Raw genomic sequence first — 13,797 nt, 5'->3', positions numbered from 1 at the left:
CTTCCAGAAAAGAGAGAGGAATTGTCTAAATCAGTGTTTCTCAACCTTAGCAACTTTAAGATGTGTGGAGTTCAACTCCCAGAATTCCCCAGCCAGCGTGCTGGCTGGGAAATTCTGGGAGTTGAACTCCACACATCTTAAAGTTGCTAAGGTTGACAAGCACTGGTCTAAATCATTCATATGCTTCCAACAAATACAGAGTTTATAGTACATGGTGATTTATTTGGGGTTTATTGTGGTAAGGAAAAAAGGAAGAGAAGAAACTGTCTTGTTCCTTTGTGGCTTTCTTTAGGTGAAATCTAGGCTGACCTCCCCCCTTTCTCTTTTAACTTGTCAAACCTGGGGGGACCTCGGCCAGTTTCAACTTAAAACACCTAACAGTGTGTTCCTAAATAGATTAACTCTTTTATCTTAAAATAATATGGAGGACAGCCTAGATTTTTTTGAAGTATTTCTACAGCTTTGCCACCACTCTGCAATTTCACCTGAAAGAAGGGTGGAAAATAAGAAGCTACAGATGTAATTATCAGATACATTTCTAAACTGTCAAGATGGACTGCAAATAATTTTTCTGGGAGATGCTTCAGGCAGAAAAAAGAAAATCGGAGAGAAAAATGTTTGTTTATAGGACAGCTGTGCAGCCCGGCTTTGCCGATTGTCATAAAACAGAAAGTTGAAAAAAAAAACACCTTGTGGGAACATGCAATAGTTTTGTCTAATGGGATTATGACGCTTGTGTTACTTAAACGGTATAGAGTTACACCCGTGACTCTGAAAAGCCAAAAGTTATCAAAACATTCTGTAGCAAAAAATATGAGCCAGGTTTAGAGACATCATGCAGGAGGTAATCCTCCCTAACATTCAACTGGAATCAGCTTTTCTGTCATTTAAACCCTTTATCTTGCGTGCTGGAACAGGAGGCAGAGGCCTTGACCTTCTTTTGGGAAATACCCTTTCAGGCCTGTTACGTTTTTGATCTCTCCTCCGCGCTTTTCAGCTGCTTTAATCTTTCTTCACTGGACTTTCATCGCTAATCTCCCGATCATCCTCAATTCCCACGTTTGAACCGGTTCCAATTTCTTCTGCGTCCCTCCCAAAGGGGGGCTGCTGAATTCTGGGCCAAGTATTTGAGGTGCAAACGTGCAGAATGGAAACGATACTTCTATTGATGCAAGCTACAACCGCATTAGCCTTTTGTGCAGCTAGCTCACACTGCTGGCTCATATTCCATTGGCAACCCATCCGCCACTCTTCCAAGAGATTTGTTTTTCACCGGTACCGTTATCAAGCCAGGGGCATCTGCCGTTAAGACCAGACTTCAGTCGAAGGATGACATGTGCTGGGTGTCGTAACACAAGCTCCACCCCTCGTGCGCTGGAGCGCAGTTTTGTAACACGAGTCCAAGGGCACCCGCATCCTTTGCCTTTGATTCTTCTTTCCTAAGCTGGAGAGTCTGCAGGGCACAGTCCAAAAAAGTCGATGGCACCACAATAGTGCAGTGGAAGCCCCCCTATCTTTTTATGTGCATCGCTTGTGCCTTGTGGCTACCATCTTGACATCATTGTCGGCCATGCCCTGTCCCTAAGTGATAAGCTTCACACATTTCTCTATTGTACTTCGCTCAGTTACTTTACAACCCCTTTCTCTAACCCAGTGTTTCTCAACCTTGGCCACTTTAAGCTGGGTGGCTGGGGAATTCTGGGAGTTGAAGTCCACCCAGCTTAAAGTGGCCAAGGTTGAGAAACACTGCTCTAACCTGTCAAGATTAATTTTGATCCTGATGCTAGTTTACCCAATTTTGTATCTTCTGCATATTTGATTGGCGTTCCTGCCACCTTTTCCTCCAAGTCACCCATAAAAGCATCCCCACGTGGACCCAGGAAAAAGTGAATAGTTTGCAGGAAAGATCCAGCTGCTTTGACAGGTGCCGCGCCTCTCCCCGACCAGCGACCCATAGTCCAAAAACCCTTGAATTCATCCAACATCGTCTGGCCCCCGGGGAAGCAGGGAGGGGCTGGCCCCAGGGCCACTTGCAGGGCTGGAGGGCCACGCCAGGTCCCTGAGCATGCACGGAGGGACTCGGCGACCCGTCGGGTTCCGCACCCCGAGGGGCAACGCGGGCGCCGCACCCTCGGGGGCTGCAGAGATGGGGGCGCGGGGCCAGACGAGGGGCCCACGCGGCAACCTTCTTCTGCTGCTGCGGGAGGAAGGAAGAAAGAGCGAGCAGCGCTTCCCCAAGCAGGCGCCCTCCCAACGGGGGGACGCGCGCTGCTGCCTGCGGATGATGGGACCCGGAGTCCTCCGGCCCAGCAGCGGCGCCCCGGGCTGGGGGCGGAGGGCCCCCTGTCTTTCCGCGCCGGGGAGGGGGGCCGTCTCGGCTGGCCCGCGCCCGCGCCCCGGGAGGGGCTTCTTGCGCCCGCGGGCGCGCTCCCAGGGTCCGGGGGAGGGCGGGAGGCGGCGGCGGCGGCCCCGCGGGGAGGGGCGGGCGCGGCGCGGGCGCGCGCGGGAGGCGGGGCGCGGCGGGGCTCCGGCCGGCCGGCGGCGGCGGCGGCGGCGGGCAGGCAGGCGCGGCGCGCTCTCGCTCTCCGTCGGTGGCTGCCGGCCGGGCGTGCGGAGCGATGGCCGCGGGCGGCCCCTGCAGCGCGGAGGAGAGGACCTACCGCCGCTTCCTGGAGGCGTTCCTGGGCGAGTTCCGCGGACCCTTCGTGGCCGCCGAGGCCGGGGCGCCGGCGTCGCCCTCCTCCGCCTCCCCGGTCGGCGGGGCGGCTGGCGAAGGCGCGGCGGCGGAGCGCGGGGCCGCCGAAGGAGACGGGGACGGAGCGGCCGCCGGGGAAGAGCCGCCGCCGCCGCCGCCTGCCGCGGACGGAGAAGCCGCCGCCGCCGCCGAGGAGGTAGCGGAGGAGGAGGAGGAAAAGGAGGAGGAAGAGCAGCAGGAGCAGCAGGACGAGGACGAGGATGCCGCCGCCGCCGCCGCCCGGAAGGACGAGCCGGAGGAGGGCGCCGACCAGGACGGAGGCGGCCCGCCCGGGGACGCCGAGCCCGATGAGGCTCCCCCGGCGGAGCCCGCGCCGCCGCCGCCGCCGCCGCCCGCCCGCCCGGCCAGCTCGTCCGCGCCCGCCCCGCCGCCGCTGCCCCCGCTGCCCCGGCCGCTCTCGGAGCACATCACGGAGGAGGAGGTGGAGGGCGAGTGCCTGGACCTCTGCCTGCAGCAGCTCTACAAGTAGTGAGTGCGCGGGGGGGGGGCGGGCGGCTGCGACTCCAGGTCCCATGCGCCGCCGCTGCCGGGCCGGGGAGGAAGCGCGCGGTGCCCCGGGAGGGGGCCTGGTCGGCGGCGGGACTCCAGCTCCCATGCTCCCGCACCGCCAGAGGTGGGTAGCCAGTGCCTCGGGAGAGGCGGGCGGGGAGGGTGTTGGACTGCAACCTCCATGCTCCCCCTTGGGAGCTCTCGCCCGCCGTATCCGGAGAGGGTGCCTGGCAGGGTGTGGACTCCAGCCCCCATACTCCCCTCCTTGGGAGTCCTAGCCCACCATTTCTGGAGTGGCTGCCTGGCAGAGTATATAGACTACGATATCCATGCACACACACACACACCCCGTCTCGCTCAGGAGGTCTAGTCCTCTTTGGAGAGGGTACCTGGCAGGGGGGTTGGACTCCAACTCCCATACTCCCCTAGAGAGGCTCTGGAGGTGCAAACGGCAAAGGCAGCTTTCTGCAAAGGCAGAGAAGAAGCCGCCAGTCACCTTGAAAAGAAAGTCTGAGCTCTTCCACAGACGATCAGGGGGAGAGCCCGGCTGGATCCCCTTGCCCCTCCAGCGCGGCTGGAGCCAGAACCGTCCGGTGCCCGCCCTGGGCCCCCACGCGCACGGCCCCCTTCCCCTGGATCAGCCTGCGCGTTCAAGGAGCAAAGCGGATGTTCCCAGCCCAGCCGAGATTTTGAGGATGATGTAGGGAGAGTTCAGGACCAACTTCTTGAAAATGCCCCGCGGTTTTGAACGCACTGTGGAAGATGCACTGTGGAAGATGCCGTGCGTTGGAAGACAAGATGAGCGCTCCCAAGCATGTGCAGAGAAGTTGGACTCGTCTTTGTGTGTAGGATGTTGGGGGGAGGAGAAATACCTGTTTTGCTTCGGCTCTGCAGGGTGCAGAGAAGGAAAAAGAGTACTCTGACTATGTTCGAAGTATACCGTTAATTCTTCCGTCCTCTGGAAGATTATTTTTCTGACCCTAACGCTTTCTCCGAACAGTCCAGGAAGGTGCAGACATAGCAAATAAAACCTTGGGCCCTTTCCATCCTTTTCAAGAAAATGCCGTTAGATTGCAGAGAGAGGGGGGCTCTGAACATGTGCAGAGTGACGCTTCCCCCTCAGCTTTCTCTTCTCAGCCTCCCCTCCCCACTTCCTCTTGTCTCTGCCTCTGGAATCCGCAAACAAGACTTCTTTGTTCAAGGGGACAAGGGCAACGTAGCACAAAACTCTGTATTGTTTTCTGTGCAACAGATTAACAGGAGGGCCCTTTCAGAACCTGTGTCGGCAGGTCTGTTTTTCTGCTGAAAAATAAGGAGCGGGCCCAGAGTTGATCCTTTTACCTTCTCCCCAGATTAGCCGTCCTCGGCGTGAGAAAGCAGAGCGTTAGCAAATGTGGCTTTCAGATCAGCCTTGGTCCCACCTCCAAAATCTGGGGGGGAGGTATCCCCCTTTTTATGCCCCCACCTCACCCTCGCATTGATCCCACTGAAATCTAGTGCCTGGGGGACAAGCTCTTAATGGCTCAGCTCCAGAATACATGCATTGCTAGTAAAGCTGAAACTGTACATGCAAATATGCATGTCCTCTACATGCGTGTCCTCTACATGCAAATATGCATGGAACTGTACATGCAGGGTTATCTAACTGTTGAAGGCTAAAGGGAAAGCTTTAGCCCAAAATCAGAGCACCCCGGGGAATTTGCAGGCTGTAATCCGCCTCCTAGTCCTCAAAACCGCTGCCAAAAAGCCCCCCCCCACTACGCAGGTGGAAATCTTTTGAATATACGGAGAAAGTCCTCTCTTCCTCCCTTCTGCACATCTTTAAATTTTCAGCTCATGTTTGCCACAGCTGTGTTTTCTATGTGTTGCAGCTTCACGTGTGTCTGTGGATTGGGGCTTGGGGTTGATTTCCAGGGCTCTTTTATTGCTGTTTATTTCCGATCCTCTTTGGTCTATTTTTACTCTGACAAGACAGGGCATCACATCACCCCCAATAGAAGCAAATTAATTGATATTGCCTGGGGAAGAGCATCCTGGCTTGTTTAAAGAGCTCTCTTCTTGCTGTTACTCTTTTTGGATTGAGCCCTGATGTTAATAGGAAAGGATGGCTGGAAGTCACCGATTCTAATCTAGTTACCAGACCACAGTGCATCTTAGGTTTAAAAAAGGAATAGATTCCTGGATCTGTGGGGTTTCCAGGCATGGCTGATCCTATTTACAGTCTTCTCTCTGTAGATAATGCTGAGATATATGGGTCAGGGTTGGTATTTGATCCCTCTATTTTATAAGATTTTTTCCTACTTCCCTGGCTCGAAATTCGTGGGGAAGGGTGACTGGAAGGTGGAAGGATGGTTGCAAAGAAAATAAAAGACCATCTGTACGGAGATGGGAGATTAGATTTCAGGAGAAGCCTGATGGAAATGAGGGCTTGGGGTGGGGGGAGTTTGCCCTGGGTCTTAAATAGGCTGTTGGGCCAATGGCTGCCAAAGAGACATTAAAAAGAAAAATTAAAAAGGCATAAAAAACTGAAATGGAAAGCTGAACTGGAGTGGGATTTGTACGGAGCTGAGAGCCATAAAGTGGTTTGCGTGAACACTGTCATTGGTAAACCGTGGTTTATGTCTTTACGACTTAGTGTGCAGAGCAGCCCGGCTGCCAAGGGTTCATCCCATAAAACACGGCTAATAAACGCAACGTGTGTAGTTCGGCTCTGCCTCTGCGATCAGATCTCAACTCCCCAAACGGGCCGGCGATGTCCAGACGGGAGCATTTCCCAATCCGGAGGCAGCCTCGTGCCTCGTTGAAAACCATGAGACGGATGGAACCGGGAGGGAAAGCTTGTGATATGCTCAGGTTTCCCCCGGCCGGGTGGAAAATCCTGCTGGGATTAATTTTAGGCCCGGGTGAGAGGTGGGGGCTTAACTGAGTTGATTTGACAGTGACTGATTTCAGAGGGGCAGGAGGGCCACGCTTGGGGACCTAGCAGAAGATCGTGTTCCTTCCTGGCGGGTGTCCGTCGATGGCTGGGGGCATTTGCGGTCCCCGTCACAGCTGCTGAGAGTACTGGGTGTAACTGGGTCTCTGACATGGGCTTCCCACTCCACGTTTTACGGAGGACTTGGACCACCTGGCACGAGACAGATGGGGTGTATTCCCTGGTGAGAAAGCGGGCAGGCCAAACCCCACATCAGTCACAGATGCTTTGTTCCCTGTTTCCGCTCCAGCTGTGTGGCTGGGCTGGGGGGGGGGGCTTTTCCTCCGGAGAAACCTTTTAAGGCTGAGCAGAGATCAGAAGAAATGAACGTAGGCCCAGCGTGCTGGGGAAGTCCTAGTCGCTGAGCTGGTAATTGTAATAAAAGATGCTAGAGCAGTGTTTCTCAACCTTGGGAACTTGAAGATGGGTGGACTTCAACTCCCAGAATTCCCCAGCCAGCATGGCTGGCTGGGGAATTCTGGGAGTTGAAGTCCACCCATCTTCAAGTTCCCAAGGTTGAGAAACACTGTGCTAGAAGCTATTCCGGGGCAAAAGACATTTTTCAGCTCAGGCCTGATCATTTCTGTTCTGACCCCTCCTTTGATGAAGACAGGGGGAGCTGGGATTTAGAAATAATATTTTTGCATTCTGGTGTATGCCCTTCTTTGTCTATCCAAACGTTTTCTGGATGGCTTTTCTGCAATTCCTCCTCCTCCTGTCCTTCTATCCTTCTTCCTTCTATCCAAACGTTTTTTAGATTGCTTTTCTGCAATTTCTTCCTCCTCCTTCCTTCTTCTCAATGTGGCAGCAGCTTAGTTATATGGAACACCAACATCAGAAGGAGTTTTTAGTCTAACCGTTACCCGTTTTTTTATTACCGCGATGGGTACCTTCCTGGTTTTAAGGGGAGTTAGCTAAGGATATGTTGAAATATATAGCTCTCTTTTGGGAAGGGGACAATTTGGGAAAACGAGACAGAGAGAGAATGTAAAGCATTGCACAGAGAGCCACAGACCTGTCAACTGAATTTGCCTCTTTACCTGGGCATAGTATGAAAATAAGTAAATGGGTAGTTTGATACTTAAATTATGTTATTAAGACATTGTAATATGGGGACCTTCCAGTTCCTGCCAGGCCTGTTTCTATTTTTTGATCTGGGTTAGCAAGGCACAATGAAATGTGGAGTGTGTATGGATCTCTGTGTTCAACTTGGTTAAACACCTAAACCACCATTGTCCCACAACGTTGTGGTTTAAGTAAACTTCCTTTCTCTCAAATGAGGGCAGTGCTAAGCCAACTTTCCTTGCCTTCAGCATGAAAGGAAACGAGGTGGGTGGATTAAACATCCTGACTGGGTTCATGCATCACACTAAATCAGATTAGTTAATCATGGTTTATTGAAGAAGCAATTATTGGCTGGGTTCACATTAAACCCATATCAGACAAACTAGAGTGATACATCAACCCGGTCATAATGGCACGTGTGTATGTGCATTTTGTTAATTAGTTTGCTTATTCGTTAGATTTATATCCGCCTTTTCTTCAGGAGCTGAAGGTGGCATTCATAGCACACCCCATTTTTCTTCTCAACAACAACCCTGTCAGGTAGATTGGGCTGGGAAAGAATACGTGTGACCCATAGCCCCCCAAGGAGCTTCTGTGGCTGAAGGCTTGAACCCAGAGCTCCCCATCTTTAGTCCAGCACCTTCACCCTTGCACCCCACGGGCTCTTGAATTTCCTGCTTGGAGTCTTTCCTGCTAATAGAGAAAACAAGAGATTTCTTTTTAAACACAAAAGCCATTTTCAGATGGTTCAGGTAAGGGGAAAAATAGGCAAACAAAATAAAAAAATCTAGTCCCAAGTAATACAGTAATTGCTGGGAAGCTGAAAGGCAGTGTAAATTGACTTTCCTCTGTGACGGGCTTCCCCCATCCTGTACCGTCCAGATGTGTTGACTTTTTCTCCAGCTAACATGGCCACCTGCTGGGAAAGACTCCTTCTCTGGGGCCAGCTGCAGAATCACAGCGTAGCATCCCAAAGTTGGGAGCAACCTTGTCTGCTTAATGGAGGACCTGCTAAATCATTTTGGACCAGTCTGGCTCTCCAGCGTCTGTTCGAAGCCCTCCAGTGAAAGGAGGCACGCCGTGTCCCGCAGTTGACCACTCTTACGGTCAGGAATTTCCTCCTCCTGTCTAACCTAAATCTCCTTCCTTGCCGTTGCAACTCATCTGTGCCCAAAGAGCAGGACAAGATCTCCAAAGCTGTCTATCCGAAATCCATCTTAAGGCACAGATCTTATGCAGGGTTATTCAGAAGCAAGTTCCTTTGGCTTTAATGAGATTTCGACGGGAACTTTCCTTATTGACCTCACCCTACATCAGGTGAAAGGGTTGGGAATCCAAAGGCCATCCTTTTGGGGAGCTGTTTCCATGCTTCGGAACAATTTTGCCCCCAAATGACAGCATCTCCAAACCCCGTAGCTTCTAAGACGTTTCTTAAGGCTGTCTTGTTTCTACAGGGCCTCTGGGCACTAATTGTAGAAACCCATTGGTTGGGTCTTATGTGCTTTGTATTGACCTTTCTGTTGGCTTTATATTAAATCCTTATAGAGTTCCTGGGAGTCAGGTGGCATATAAATTTAATTCATAATATCTTTTTCTTTGGTGGATTTGTGAACTGCCTCGAGCCTTGCTAGCGGTGGGAACGCAGATGTTAATAGAACTAAATAACGCACGACAGGGAAGGAATGCTGGAATATTATAGAAAGAAACTACCGCCAACTTGAATGGTGTCTGTAGATAACTTTAGCTTCCTTTCCAAGACAAGACATGAATGACTGCTCCCCATTTCTGGAACATTCCCCTGCAGCCATGTTGCAGACTTTCCCAGCAAAACCAAGAGTGAATTAAGGACACATTCTGTGTGTGAGAAATGGATGTGCCACGGGGCTTTCTCCCGCCAACCAGCAAAACATCCGAGACAACGAGCAAGCTTTTGCTGTGTTCAGTCAGATGCTGAGGGACAGGACAGAGTCATCTGAAGCAGAGAGAGGAGGAGAAGTTATAAGCTTTGACAGGGTTGAGGACCACACATGACGTGGACAATCACAGCCAGGGCCACCTTCCAAAGCCATTAAACTACCAGCTTTTGGAAAAATACCACACAGACCTCCACTTCTTTTTCTGACTCCTATTCAGTTCTACGGGGTCTACAAGATGGACATTTCTTACCCTCATGCTGGTGAATATGCATAGTTTTCAGATTTTTGTTCTTTTCTCCTTGGGTTTTATTTTAAATGAACATATGCAAGGGATGTTTCTAGAAATAAAATTCATAACACTTCACTTCAATTGCATGTTCCTTGTCTGAACGTTCGTTCTAGCTTTGTTCTCCAATGTTTCTAACAGAAAATCTGCTGCTCTGCTAAAAGAAGTCATCCGTCCTACTGAATCATACAAATAAAAAATGCTTTTACTAACTCTGCAGAATAAACGTGGTCCATTCTGACCAAGAATGGTCTTTCTCTCTCTCTCTCTCTGTTATAAAAGAAGACTTACGCTTATTAAAACAATTTTTAATGGGGCCGTTTTATAGACCAGCAAATTCAGGGACTAGATGTGGAATATATAAGAAAGGGAACTTACATTTCTACGAGATGAAGAATATAATGGCAGGCAACGAAAGACAGAATTTATTAATGTTTTCAAAATCCAGTGTTCACCCATTGTTAGTGCTGTTTCTTCTTTGGAGATGTTTACATCTTGACCAACTCTCCAAGATTTGATCTTTCATAATAAGAACCTGGTGGAATTATATGTGTGCTGGCTTAGGAGCAAATCTTGTTGAAGTTTCGTTGTTTCATTTTGGCTCTGTGTGATGTCTGAAGCCAGCTATTGTGGTTTGTTAAACCATTCTTTAAACTTAGCGTTATGGGTAAGCCAGGCCACAATAAGATAGTCAGGTATTGTAGTACCTATCCTTATTACAATGGACTCAACTGAATGCCATCTAAAGCATGTTGAGATGGACTTTCTGCTTGCTGTTCATGGCCCCCACTTCGACTTTTCACTCTAAGCTTCCCCTTGAAAATTAGAGTCTTGCTGAGGAAATTTGTGGTGGAATGTCTGATTTGCAGTGATGAAATAAATCTTTACAGACAACTGCCTACCGGCACAAAGGATAATTGAAGACTAATGTGAAAAATTGCTTTTAAAGATGTAGAGTTGGGCTATTGATGCATAGAATCTCCCCTCAGCAGCTTTAAATGTAGTTATCCACCAGGCACTTATTATGTGTCTTAACGCATTGGAAGTCCACAGCGATAAATGCAAGCTTCTTTTTTTCGGTTAAAGAAATGAGAAATCACTTTCCACCCAGTGAAGAGTTCCTTTTATGGATCAGTAATTGATTAAATAGAGAGTCGGTTTGGTCTAGTGCAGTGTTTCTCAACCTTGGCAACTTTAAGACCTGTGGACTTCAACTCCCAGAATCCCCTGGCCAGCAAGGCTGGCCAGGGGATTCTGGGAGTTGGTCCACAGGTCTTAAAGTTGCCAAGGTTGGAGAAGCACTGGTCTAGTGGGAAAGGTGCTGGATTAGAAACCAGGAGACCATGAGTTCTAGTCCTGCCTTAGGCACAAAGCCATCAGGGTGACCTTGGGCCAGTCCTTCTCTCTCAGCCCTAGGAAGAAGCAGACAAGGGCAAACTTCTTCCAAAAATGTTGCCAAGAAAACTGCAGGGACTTGTCTGTATAGTCCCCGGGAGTTGGGTTGACTTGATAGACCATAATGCCAAAAATCAATTGAATAGAAACTGGAGTCTGGTCCAAATAAAGCAGGTTCCAAGATGGAGGGAGGTCATGACTGATGAAATTAATAAGTAGGTTAATTAAAAATTTGCTGTGTTTTTTTTTAAATCTTGCTTTTCTGTGGCTAATACCACAGCTTGCTTCTCTCACCAAAGTCAGGCAGAGAACGAATGTCCTCTTGTTTGAAAGACTGTTGGAATTAAGCTCTATAGCTATCAATAATGTAAGATTCTGTTTTTAGACTTTCTCCTGCCTTGATTGTGGAGATCAGCGTTATGTTGCAACCTCATAAAAAGGCAGATCTCTTCCTTTTAAAATTAATTGGAAGCAAACCTCTCCCAGGGTGAAGACATAGGTGCTTTAATTGGACCACCTTCACTCTCAGTTGAGGGAGATTCATTTGCACCTTTGCTGAACAAGAGAGATGGTGGCTTGAAGAAAATGAATGCATCTTCTGTTAATTTTCCAGCCAGCTCTTTATCATCAGCGTCCATTAATGCTATCTATTGGGGAAAGTTTTGTATGACTCCAGCATTCCCTTGGTAACCAATTGAAACCAACTGAAAGATTTCTGGAAGAGTCTCTTTAACAGATGGATAAATGAGAATACAGAGGGGGAAAAAATCCAATGGGTTACTGGAGCATATGATTTAGGACTGTTTATTCAAGATGAATAGAAGACGTACAGGCCTCTGCAAAAGAAAACAGTCCTAAGATTTGGAGAAAAGCAACAGTTTTGGCAGATTACCTTCTGGCACAGGGAACGAGCCACGTCCCAAATGTTTTGCCAGCATTAGAAGCAAACACAAAACCTTTCAGGGGTGTAAACAGGAACAGGGCTAATTCAGAAATCAGTCATTGTCTAAGAGGTGATCAATTGGGCTTTATTTTTTTCTTCCTGAAGAGGCTGCTGTTTTAAAAGAAGGAAGCAAGAGGGGTTCACGGAAGGAGGAAATCAAGTACGGATTTGATGGCGAGAGAGAAGATGGGCGGTCGCCGAAAGGAGAAGGTTTAAGGAAGGTGGCCCTTGGGTCTTGCTCAGAAGCCGAGCAGAAACGCCCTCTCAACTTGGGGGTCCTCAAGAAGCCTTAGAAGGTCTCATCAATCCACTGGCATGGTCATATCCATGTGGGCTGGGGATGATGGAAATCCTGATCCAGCGGAAGAAAATAGTTTGAGGAAGCACATGGGTGCTTCCTCAAATTTGAGATGGGTGGACATTTGAGATGGGTGGACTTCCACTCCCAGAATTCCCCAGCCAGCATGCTTTCTGGGAACTTCTGGGAATTGAAGTCCACCCATCTTAAAATTGCCAAGGTTGGGAATCAGTGATAATAAAGTGTATGTAGGTAGAAAAGGACCACCAAATAAACACTCCAAATACAAGATGGAACTGAAACAATGTTTTATCACAAAAGCAAAGAAATCAGTATTCAGAAAAGCACAGGAAAAAAGCAGTTTTTTTTTAAAGCCAGATAAAGTGAGACATTTATTCAGAAAATAGATATGGACATCTGCTTCATGTAAAAAATGTATCTTTGAGAGAGTCATAAGAAAGTAAATGAAGCTGAGGAAGAAACTAGGACCTTGTTTTCGAATCGCGTTGCCTAGACGGGTTAGCCTCTAACTTCCATCATCCCCGGCTGACACGGTTGGCCGTGGTGACACATGGGAGTCATCACCTAACACATCTGGAGGCACCAGGTTGACGGTGCTCTTACGTTTACATTGTGTGTGTGTGCGCGCGTGCATTTTGCAAACTAAAATAATGTAAAAGAAATACGAACAGGAAGGAAAGTCTGAACTTAGTTCAGTTAAGTTTAATGAGGATTAAAATTAGTGAGAATCTTTTACCTTCGATTCAGGGTCGTTGGCATTTCTCCATTTGTCCCTGGAACCAGCAGCACTGGCTTGGAAACCATCTGATTTTCTTCTTCCACCTGAATGATATTTGCTGAACTGTGAAAGAGAGAAAAACGACAGAGGCGGCTTTTAAGCCGTTGTCTCATTGTTCATAAGGACACGGCAAGGAAGGAACAGAATATGTTCCTTGGAAAGTTGGAAAGTGGACAGTAGTTTGAGAACTGTCCCAGAACGATGGACAATTCTCTTGAAATTCTTCCCGTAGCACATTTTGGGTTCTCTGCTTTGCAAGCTGGGAATGCAAAATCACTTTAAAGCTCTAATAGTAACAGCATTTTATCTGTAGCAAATTAGATTATCCTGATTAGGGCTGTTTCCTTTAACTTGATATGCACAATGCCAAAAGCACCAATTAGCACTTTGAAGAGGCACTTGGAGTGGGAAAAGAAAGCTGACAAGGATCTTTATGGACAGAAATAGATTAGCAAAAGAAAAAAAAGAGACGTGTTTTGCTATGGCCAGGCTGTTGCTACAGTTGGAATGTTATTAACAAATCTGATTAGGTGATGGTAGAAAGTCAGTATAAGTAAGCATTATTATTTCTGCAGGTTGTTCATTTTTAGGAGCTGCATGCTGGGTTGGCTTCTGCAAGAGAACTTTGAGTCTCTCTCTCTCTCTCTCTCTCTCTCTCTCTCTCTCTCTCTCTCTCTCTCTCTCTCTCTCTTCATTTGTCTCCTTGTGGGTTTCCAGGTTTTGTGAGACCATCTCTCGCTTGCTTTTCACCCCATGCAAACCTTGAACAGGGTCCGGTTGATGAAGCTTCCGAAGGGTTGCATGCAATGTCCTTCTCTGTTCCAGTTCAGTAGTTTCCAAAATTAAAAAATGAACATTAGCACACTTTGAGCACAGG

At 48.7% G+C, this 13,797-nt stretch overlaps 1 protein-coding gene across 1 annotated transcript in view; it reads left to right on the top strand.

Annotated features, from left to right (window-relative positions):
- The first annotated feature begins 2,499 nt into the window (after positions 1-2,499).
- The window catches only part of PPM1E (protein phosphatase, Mg2+/Mn2+ dependent 1E), a 96,178-nt gene continuing 84,880 nt past the window's right edge, over positions 2,500-13,797 (top strand). The window contains exon 1 of the mRNA XM_088152333.1: positions 2,500-3,223. Coding sequence (XP_088008459.1) covers positions 2,619-3,223 — 605 coding nt within the window. The 5' untranslated portion in view covers positions 2,500-2,618. The remainder of the gene's footprint in view (positions 3,224-13,797) is intronic.

This window comes from Python bivittatus, unplaced genomic scaffold, assembly GCF_059951505.1.
Source record: "Python bivittatus isolate LINGU-HERP-01145 unplaced genomic scaffold, Pbiv_v1 ctg000690_np1212, whole genome shotgun sequence".
Taxonomy (NCBI): Eukaryota; Metazoa; Chordata; class Lepidosauria; order Squamata; family Pythonidae; genus Python; species Python bivittatus.
This window is presented reverse-complemented; position numbering and strand designations above follow the sequence as displayed.